Below are 10,954 nucleotides of genomic sequence, written 5' to 3'. Positions count from 1 at the left end.
ACATAAAACGTAGTTACATAATTCGTCAAAATATTAATTTTACTGCATATTATGTGAAATTGAAATTGGTTCTAATAAATTATACTATAAGTATGTAGGTTTCTTTTCAAGAACTTTTCATTAAACAACTGATTCAAATATTTAATATACAATGAATGTATTTCAGATTTTTATGGTTAAAAAAAAGATTAACTAGATTTAAAAATTGTGATTTACAATCAATATTATATGTTGTGTGTTATTTGTAATATAAATAAATTAACAGTTATTAATAAATACCTACGAAAAAATCTAATTTAACAATAAATATTATAAAAAAAAAACAACATTGCGGGCAGTAGGTGGAAAGTATCACTATTTTATACAAAAAAAATCTACATTGCTGGCAGTAGGGGGGAAGTATCACTCTAAATTGTAATATAGGACTAGATCACAACAATTTCTAATCAGACACAAAAAGAATCACGTCCATGGGTTGATATCCTTCGTCTTTTGGAACATCTGTTATGTCATTGAACCTCCTAAATGTAAGATAACCTAATTGTTATAGTTATTATAATATTTTTATAGCAGCCCTTCACTGGATGACGTAGTATATCAAATGAAGCTTTAACAATGAATTCATTTCTTTTAACAATGACTTTTTTTTTAATAATAACATACTTTTAACGACCCCGCTGGCATTTAATATAAATGTGAATTTCTAAAGACGTCAAATCATTTACATCACATCAGTTTATAATCCTGATATTTCCATATTCAGTTGATGGAGAAAATAAAATAAGCGCTTTCGTATTGTCAGAACTAGATCAAACTTAAATGAGACCCGCAGGCACCAGCTTTAATTCGAAGGATCATAAAACTCATAAAAAATTTATAAGGTAACAAACACAAAAACAGTCGAATCGATAAACGTTTTTTCAACAATTCGAAATACTGATAGTCGGGAGTAAAACTTTCTTTATGTTTCACCTCACTTCCAAAGTGCCCATTAGATTATTAAACAGAATTTACGAATAATCTTGAGAGACAAAGGTACTCTATCGGTATAAAGCTCCATCTATTTTAAATATACCACATATTACACAGTATACTTATATAATTAAATTAAAAATTTTTAGGGCCGATTTTTCAATAATTGTTTAAAACACATTCATCCTACGAAGTAGGTATTAGACACCAATACAAAAATGTCACCTGTGAAATCTAAAGACGGATAATTAGAATACATTTTGAAATGGTAGTTTAATAGGATATTTGATGGATAAATTTTAACTAAGGATTGAAAAATCGACCTTATGAGTTTAAAAAAGCATTAAGTCAGAATACAATGATAATGTTCTATGAGTATAATTCTGTATCGCTTATGTTATAATGAGCAAATTATTTCAATTTTAACGTAATTCGTATTATGCTTCCACAGCTAATTTAATTATTTATATTATGTTAACCTATTTCATTGAATTCTTTAGTAATAACGGCCGTAGTGAATCCTGTAAGATAATTAAATATACATAAAATAAGACAGTCAAGTATCGATATAGACCCAATGATCTAAAGGGAATTTTTCTAAAGGTGCCCAATACTTATGGATTTAAACAATCAAAATAAAAAAAAAACGTAATATTTTCAAAAAAAAAAAACAGCAAATTTTTTTTTCATTTAAACTTAAGCTGGTTATGACCATTTCATAAAAAATAAGATAAAGTTAAGTGTGAAAAGTTCTTAAAACTCAGCTCTGCAGTTAATAAATTCATATTACCTTAATTTACAGGATAAGTAGGTACATGGTTCAGATTTTCTTCCTATTCAATACTCTTGGTGTCTTCTCTCTTAGCTACCTATGATGTGGGGTTCTACACGTCTCTGTGAATGGTTGAAAAAAAAGGTTCACACTTTTTCATACAAGAAAGGGGAAAAGACTCATAATTTCAAAATGAGAGACAAAAAAACGGTCTGTAGCGAATCAAGGAGGAATCTTATGGTTCTGTAGAAATAAGCTAACCCATTTTATGACCGTGCTAACCTAAAAAAGTTATATAATTATTTTTATGAATGTATGAAGCTAAAAAAGTTTCATACATTCATAAAAATAATTATACTTAACTACAATATGTAAATGCTATATTTGTACTTACCTCTGGAACATTTACTGCCCGAGACGCTATATTTTGATACGGTATCACTGTCTTCACACTCAGAACACATTTGAAAACTAGTTTCTGTAAAAACATAGATGTGTTTCATTTCTGGGAAGTTAAAAAGTTCTTCAAGTTATAGAGATTACTTACAAGCTTTCGTACGATAATGTTGAGTTAAAACACTTTCTGATATCAAAAGAATAACAGAAAAAGGTATGAATTCTAAACAAATAATCATTTAAGTCAAATCAAATGGTCTCAACTATCTGCAGAAGGATCATAAATATCAAACTATCCGGAAAGGAAATAAGTGTACTTTGCGTTAGAGAAAAGTTTCTTGAACAGAACGTGAACCATTGCTTGAAGTTTATACAAACTCTTTTATTTGAATTTACCTGTATCGCAATATTTGTGTTTATGGTGACTGCTGGGTGGATCTTGGTTGTCAATATGTCCAAATGTTCTGAAGCCAACCGCGAATTGAGCATATGGGCTTATTTCGTATAATTCTGTATTAAAAAGATCATCATTGTTAAACTCAAACTCAAACATTTAATTATTCAATTAAACTTCTTCTAGAACTTTTGAATCGTCATAACATAGTTTACCACCGGTTCGAAAAGTAGTTTCTACAGAGAAGAGCCGGCAAGAAAATCTGCAGTTAAACATTGACATTTACATTAAAATATTATCTTAATTATTAATACACCTTGATTGTTGAAGAGACATTAAAACACGGAACAAGATAAGAATTAGAGATTACTAATATTCTTTTATTTTATACTAATAAATAATATGAGACAGAAGACAGAAAACATTTGAAAAAATCATAAGAAGGTACGTGTTCGTGGATCAAAAAGTATATGTACCACGGGTAAAACCAAGAAATATAATAATGACGAATGTAAGTATCCACAACGTATGACCAATGTAAGAATGGAAATGAGGATGATTATAGCAATGGTGATGGCAACGATGAAAATAAGAACAATAATGATCTTGGTCATATGGCAAATGTATAGAGTTAGATTATGTTTAAGGATGAGGATGAAGATAAAAGAGATAGTGACGATGATGGGGATTAGGATAAGAATTAGGAAAACATTTATAATTTGTAGTATTATAATAGCATTGAAATGCTTTATAAATGAGAAATTTTGAAAGTATGGAAAACGCCCGCTCCCACGCCAGATATGATGATAAGAGAACCATCACAACCAAAACGAAACAATATTTCAATGATTACAATATTGTATCGATGGGGATTGTCCCTTAGACACAAAAAAGTGAAAGAGTAGAAGCAATTCTATTACTGTGGCGGGATCACGGGTGGCCGAGAGGCTAGGCACTGCTACGGTTTGGCAAAAAACGCGGGTTCGAATCCCGCCTCGTGATCAAATTTTTTCTATTCTATCAAAATTTCTCATTAGGAAAATATTTAGGTTGACGATATTTAAGGTCAAAAGCATACTTACCGTGTTTACTATTATTTCGAACTGGTATTGGTGTGCTGTAAATCCTGTTTTGTGCATTCAGAGCATTTTCTTTTGCAGCTAGGTTGCCGTGCGAATTATTAGTGGTAATATTACCACTTTCTGATTTGTTATCAATAGTTATGGAGTCCCTGTATTGAGTGAAGTTACCATTTCTACGAATGAAGAAACTGTTAAGATGTGATGTAAATTATATCGGTTTTTCAAGCTCTATTGGAATATGAAGAAAATCTGTTGAAGCGTTTATTGAAAACGTTAGGCAATAAAGAGGAGAAATAAGAAAGAGATAGCTCAGTCTTTAAAAATTCGTAATCTCGAATGTGACCCAAAACTAAGTCGTGATAGCAACGTTAGTTGTATACAAGATACAAATGTACATGTTACATTTTATAATATATGACAATTAATATTTTCATACCTCTGTCTCTTCAGTAGGATATACACACAGCAAACGAGGCATACCAATAACAGTACAGAGCTGAATATTATTACAAACATGTTCAAGTCAAACATCTCTGATGGTGGACCGACTTCACCTAAAAGAGGTAATATTCAATTAAAATACGTAATATTCTAAGATTGATAAAAAAATTGAAATATTCAGAGAATTCAAGACGTACTGGAATGAACTAATAATTATCTGTAAATACGAAAGTTTGTTGGGTGTTGTTTGTTTGTCCTTCTTTCACGTTGGAACGGTGCGATTCCTGTCTAGAAAAATTTAGGAGGCGAAAGAATAGTCTACTTTTTACCAGAATGAAATATCTTATTTTCTTAGACTGCGTGGGCAAGCCGCGGGCGGAAAACATGTAGAAAAATAAAAAGTATATCAAGGACAAAATAATATCTATATACTTACTGCCATCCAAGTTTTTGGTTGCATAATTATAAATACTGCTAACACTGCCTGCTTCGTTCGAAGCGGTTATACGGACTTGGTACCACGTACCAGGCAACAGATCTGATATCGCAAACGAACTGGAGCGATAGCTGGGAGCTTGGTACAGGGGCATATTCCAACTTGTATCTGCATACGTCTGTTAAATAAGATTACTTTGAATTGAAATGCACCGACGGAGTTTCTGTTGCTAATCCTAAAGACCCATTTCAATTCTAGACAAAATAATATGAATTTAACACAGTAATAAAATAAGGATTTTTGATAGAGATATTTGTTTCCCATTTTGTTATGGCGATTATATATATTGATTTTGTTAACTTTTATTCGGAGAAAAATTATAATTCTAAAGCAAAAATGATTAACAGCAACAATTAATGTAGAAACAACTTCTTTGTATAATAAGCAAGAATAACTCGAAAACAATTCCACGAAATTCATATTTTTCTCAACACCTATAATATAATAGTATTGTTTTCTTTTTTTCTGATGATGTCTGATATTTCGCTACCTACCAGCTTGCCTGACAGAGATTGCTGTGTAGCAAATAAAGTCGCTCTTGTGTACAAAATACAAGAGACTATTTACTTCGTATAAGGTTTAACTTTTTTTTGTACTTGAACTGTATAATCACTACGTACCAATGTATTCCTCGCTCTGGTCCATAACCGTGACCCAAGAGTGCGATATTCAACATCCCAAGAGCGTATATCACAACCACCGTCCTCCCAGCCCGCCAATTGAATGTAAACATGTGTACTGTTACTCCATAACCATTCATTTGATGATGGCGGTATTGGTACTATGAAACGTGATAAAACGATTTAATAATGAGAAAAATCTGGCTGAAAAATAGGCTGTCGTATTATTAATGTATCTAATTCTAAATCCAATGACTCAATATTATCTGGGAACAGAAAGATTTGAATAAATCCTAAATGATATGGGTTCGTGAGTGACCCAGGGATTAAAATGGCGCCAAGGACAAAAGAAAAACGTGGGCCAAATTTCTTTTGTTTTCTAGTTTTACGATTTAAAAGAAACCTTTTAAAGACTCATTATTTAAAATCAAAACGACGTTAGAAACTAATAATCAGAAAAAATTGCTAAATTAAACGTTAGATAAATCATTTGCATCAAATAAATACATACCACTACCCAAAGTATTCACATCCATGTATGCAGGTTGGGATGTACCCACTTTATTGGTGGCAGTTATTCTTACAGAATATTTCGTGCCACACTTAAGACCTGATAATGTGTGCTTTTGTGAATTTGATAAGTTCGGTAACTCATTATGAGCCCATGCTTCTTGCCATGGGCCATTCGCTTCCTTCCATGTCAAGCTATAGGCTATAAATAAAAATAAAAATATAAGAATGATTTTAAGTGGTGAAAATTAATCATTAATCGGGAAGTAATTGGAAACTAAATTTCATTCATAAATACTGACATAAGTTTACAAAGCTAAAGAGGAAATTACATATGCATCATCATTAGAAACGAGTTGAAATCAATCAAACAAATAAAATGTATTTATTTATTAGCAAGGAGAAATATTAAATTCACAATGATGCTCTGCCTTCAGAACTCAGAAGACAGTGACTTCCCATAAATTGATATACATAATATTTGTAATTTCATTTTTCCAATTTATGTTTAAAAGAAAAGTAAAAAAATAATAATTATTAATAGAAACAAAGAAAAAATCATTTAAATTTTAGGGCGATGAAGCATATACTTTAATTTAAATTTAAATTTTATAATTGTAACACCTCACTCACATATTTTCTGGATCGAAGATCTATTCATTGTCGGATAGTGCGGTTGTTCCCATTCAACTAAAATTGAATCTTTATATGGCGTCGCCCTGAGTATTGGAGAGTCTGGTAATGGTTGAACTATAACTGTGTATTTTACTGAATCTGAACCGTACAAGTTCTTTGCTAGACAGGTATAATTGCCACTTAGAGATTCGTCAATATCTGTAACAATACATAATCTATACAATGATATAAGAAGCTCAATAGTTTGTTTGAACGCACAAAACTTAGAAACCACTGGACCGATTTGAAAAAATTGTTTCACCGTTAGATTTTTACATGATAACTGAATGCTATAGGCTGTGAACGTATCATGGGTGAAGCCGAGGCGAACCGCTAGTAATCCGCTAGAATGCAAAGTATAAATTCCATTTCTGTTTCTATTTTAGGCAGGTTAAATAACACGAGGCTAAATGACCAATAAAATTTGATATAACTAATAATAGGGACTAGGTAATCAAATAATAAATATCACATATACACTTAATAAAGATAACTATAAACTTACTATTAATGAGAAGGGTATCATCGTGGTTCCTGGTGAAGCGCGGGTGGTGGGTGATGATGTTGTGGTTGTGGTACCACACGGTGCGCGCGGCGGGCGAGCCCACGCACGCGCACCGTAGCAGGAGGGACGAGCCTGCTCCCACTGATACTGTCCCTCCTAATGATGATACTCCCGCGACGACTGTATTGACAGTTAATAAAATTTTTCATTGTAAGGTATTTTTTTTATGTCAACATCGGCAATGGAGCTGGTGGCACGCCTGCTGGTAAGCGCTACCACCGCCCATGAACATTTGGAGGGGCGTAAGATCGTATGCAGACGATACGCCTCTACAAAAACTCTGTTTGGTTGTCTTATTACTTCATATAAAGTTATTTTTGTATGTATTATGATTTAGTAAAAAAAATCAATAGAACTCCTCAGTTATACGCTCACGCATTAATCACTATAGACTAAGGAGGAGAAGAAGCGAGAAGGTATATTGACATTTTGTACCACATTTAGTAGCCCAAGGTTGGTTGCTCAGACTTTTATACTAAAAAAAATTACTTTAGGGGCCGATAATTGTGTATAGGTATAAACCATTTATTTTGCTCTGAGTATTACCTCTATGCGTCGGTGTCTGTGTTAGTCGTTTGCTAGCCCGCCCTTCTCCAACATGAGTGGAGGCGCACACCCAGGCTTCGTAAGTCCGTCCTGTACTTAAATCTTTCACTTCAGCTGTGTTGCGATTGGCTTCCACTTTTTGGGTCATCACTGCTTCACCAGAGCCCCTTAACATAACAATCTTACTATAGTATTATAAATGCGAAAGTTTGTAAGGATATGTGTGTGTTTGTTGCTCTTTCACACAAAAACTACTGAACCGATTGCAATGCAATTTGGTACGTAGGTAGCTGGACAATCGGAATAACATATAGGCAACTTTTTATCCAAATATTCCTATGTGATACGGACTTACGCGGGTGAAAGCGCGGGACACAGCTAGTATATCATATAAGTGGTTAAGGTCTGATTTTAAACAGACCTGGCAAATGCAAGGCTAGACTAGCAATCAGTACATAAATTAAATTTCTCGGCACATATCGCCTCGAGTCGATGAAGGAAGACATCAATACAGTATAGAAATTAAAAACTTTTCAACGGATTTTAAACGCGATTTATTCATTATATTATTAACCCGACGTTTTGAACACTTTACAGCGACCGTGACCACGGGGATTTAGTTAATTTCTAAATGTATAATACTCGCGTAAAACCAAACACAAGAAAATACTATCAATACAGTAAGTAGAAGAAATGCTTATATCTTACCCAACTGGTTTTACATAAACAGTGTAGTATATAACTTCACCATTTGGGCGATCTGGTGGTTTCCAACTTATTAGCAGTGATGTCGGCGAAAGCACTAGAACCTTTATATCTGCTGGTGGACTGGGTACTGTATAAAATAAGAGAAATTGCTGTAGCCTTTATTTCTAATTATGATGGGCGAGAAACTTGTAGTGTATCTAATTTATAAGATACCTTGTATGTATGAGTTTTCAATGTAGCGGAAGTAATAAATTTTCTTTTTTTTTTTTTATAGCAGTGGACCAAATACAGATCTCTGCGGGACATCAACATGAATTGAACTTTTTTTATATACTGGACGAAATAATTTTAATTCCGTGCCATTTGTTTGACCTCCTGACAATTTACTAACCAGAAGGAGTATCTTACATAGAACAAGTGTGATAGCTATTAGAATTGATTACGCAATACTTGTAAAAATATCCCAAGCAAAAATATCTAATCTTTTAAATGATACGTTATATCATCATAAATAATAAAAAAATTGAACACCAAGTTTTAATAAAATTGTCACATTATTTATTCTGTATGAAATATATAATAAATAATAATAATAAATATATTAATAAAAAACACCCTAAACTTACCATCCTGTAACGTAGTGCATACTATCGGATATGAAAACGGCCCAGCACCATAACTAGAAAATCCAGCAACTTTGATTGTATAGTTTGTGTATTTTAACAAATTCTGAATATATTGCTCCGTATGTAAAGAGGTTTGATTCTGCCAATCGGTATCTGAAACAGATAACTATCTGAAAGATACATATATTTTTGTGCTGGATTTGAAAAGAAAAATAAAACAATCCTACTAGTCCTACTAATATTATAAATGCGAAAGTTTGTAAGGATGTGTGTGTGTTTGTTGTTCTTTCACGCAAAAACTACTGAACCGATTGCAATGAAATTTGGTACGTAGATAGCTGGACAACTGGACTAACATATAGGCAACTTTTTAACACGATATTCCGTAGGAAGGATACGGACTTACGCGGATGAAACCGCGGGGCGCAGTTAGTATTTCTATATTAACATGTTGTAACAACGAATGAACTTTATAGCCTTGTGATGGTATAAATTCTGTAGTCCTTATAATAAAAGATCAGTATTAGTTCAATATCTGTTCTTTAATTATTTCTCGTATACGTAAGATCTACCAGAAATCACAACTTAAAACAGTTATTTTAATAACAGAAAAAATATGATATTAAGCAATGACTATTTTTACAAATTACAGACTTTTAACTGAATTTATTAAACGCGATTTATTTATTAACTCGCGTCTCATATTATTTATCTCGTTTCAGTAATTTTTTCAGCTAGCGAGGTCGTAAAAAACTTTCAATTCAATAGTACTCTAATAACTAAGTAATAAGAAGCTGATAGATCATATACCTTCGGTACTATAAAGTATGATATAACCAGCGATTTCTGTCCCATGCCGTGGTGTATTTATCGGCTGCCAGCCAACTCGCAGCGATGTCGAAGATATAGCTGTACATTCTACTGATGATGGCGCGCTTTCAGGAGCTGATAAACGAACAATAATCATACTCGATGATGACAATATTATTAAACAAATAAATGAAATTTTATATTTTGAACTCAAACTAGCAGTTAGTCTTAAATTGTACTTATAACAATATAATTATATAACATTTTTGTGTATTAACTTTCAACTTTATAATCCAAATAATAGCCAAAAAACATGAAAGAATTAAATGATGAGGATTTTATATTGGAAAATGAATTGGAAATGCTTTTAAAAACTCATTTAACGCAAACAAAGATAATATTAGCTCAGTGGGGTTTGCAGACGGAATACAAATTTCCAGGGATTTTTTAATTACTTCAATAAGGATTACCTCCTTCCCTAGTTTCTTGGAACACAGGTGAGGAAAACGGTCCAGATCCAGCGCTATTAAATGCTGATATTGAAACAGCATATCTGAAATTATCCAGCAATGTAAGAACTGTATGAATTATTAACCATCCTAATTTTGCCAATTAACTAAAAAAAATTTCACGTCTATGATACAAAAAAATATATTTTTTTTACAAATACATATACCTTATAAAGTGAAATAAAAGCATTCTGAAACTACATACAGAGGTTTTGAAATTTGACAAGTCTTTTCAACCATTTAAAATACTATAGCAGCATAGGTCTTACCTTGTATTTTTTAATAATCCGCTTAACGTAGTTTCCTGCCTTCCATTTTGGTGGGAAACCTTTATTATCCTAGTGTCTGTTTCTTCTATAACTATAAAACGAAAATATCAGTCATCGTCTTACTAAAGTAAAAACATTGTTGAAACATTACTAAAACATTAAAATTTGAAAAAGGCTGGGGGAACATTATAATTGTACGCTAAAACGGATGAATTGATCTAGATGCGGTGATTTGCATTCGAAAGCCAGCTTTCTTGCGGCAGTTCTTAGCTATTTTAGATAAATGAATATATACTTTATCAAATGTCAAATTCAGGATAACTGACAACACAAAATGGGGTCGGGGAATTTAAAATTTACAATGTAACTTTGTACTTTAACCAGCTTTTGCCCGCGGCTTCGCACGCGTTAAATTCGGAGTAGTTTGATAGATGTTAACACATATAAAGCTTCCTCTTGAATCACTATCTATTAAAAAAACCCCATCAAAATACGTTGGGTAGTTTTAAAGATTTGAGCATACATAGGGACAAAGGGATAGAGAAAGCGACTTTGTTTTATAC

The 10,954-nt window shown here is 32.4% G+C and overlaps 1 protein-coding gene across 1 annotated transcript in view; it reads right to left on the bottom strand.

Annotated features, from left to right (window-relative positions):
• Positions 1–1,761: 1,761 nt before the first annotated feature.
• Positions 1,762–10,954, bottom strand: part of LOC119836811 (Down syndrome cell adhesion molecule-like protein Dscam2) — a 67,089-nt gene continuing 57,896 nt past the window's right edge. Inside the window, exons 20-35 of the mRNA XM_038362283.1 lie at positions 10,392–10,476; positions 10,084–10,166; positions 9,614–9,748; positions 8,804–8,956; positions 8,178–8,304; positions 7,470–7,636; positions 6,864–7,043; positions 6,317–6,517; positions 5,685–5,885; positions 5,170–5,334; positions 4,494–4,661; positions 4,053–4,170; positions 3,617–3,789; positions 2,567–2,650; positions 2,139–2,249; positions 1,762–1,866 (exon numbers count right to left, since the gene is read on the bottom strand). Of these exons, the coding sequence (XP_038218211.1) occupies positions 1,838–1,866; positions 2,139–2,249; positions 2,567–2,650; positions 3,617–3,789; positions 4,053–4,170; positions 4,494–4,661; positions 5,170–5,334; positions 5,685–5,885; positions 6,317–6,517; positions 6,864–7,043; positions 7,470–7,636; positions 8,178–8,304; positions 8,804–8,956; positions 9,614–9,748; positions 10,084–10,166; positions 10,392–10,476 (2,180 nt within the window). The 3' untranslated portion in view covers positions 1,762–1,837. The remainder of the gene's footprint in view (positions 1,867–2,138; positions 2,250–2,566; positions 2,651–3,616; positions 3,790–4,052; positions 4,171–4,493; positions 4,662–5,169; positions 5,335–5,684; positions 5,886–6,316; positions 6,518–6,863; positions 7,044–7,469; positions 7,637–8,177; positions 8,305–8,803; positions 8,957–9,613; positions 9,749–10,083; positions 10,167–10,391; positions 10,477–10,954) is intronic.

This window comes from Zerene cesonia, chromosome 25 (genome assembly GCF_012273895.1).
Source record: "Zerene cesonia ecotype Mississippi chromosome 25, Zerene_cesonia_1.1, whole genome shotgun sequence".
Lineage (NCBI taxonomy): Eukaryota > Metazoa > Arthropoda > Insecta > Lepidoptera > Pieridae > Zerene > Zerene cesonia.
This window is presented reverse-complemented; position numbering and strand designations above follow the sequence as displayed.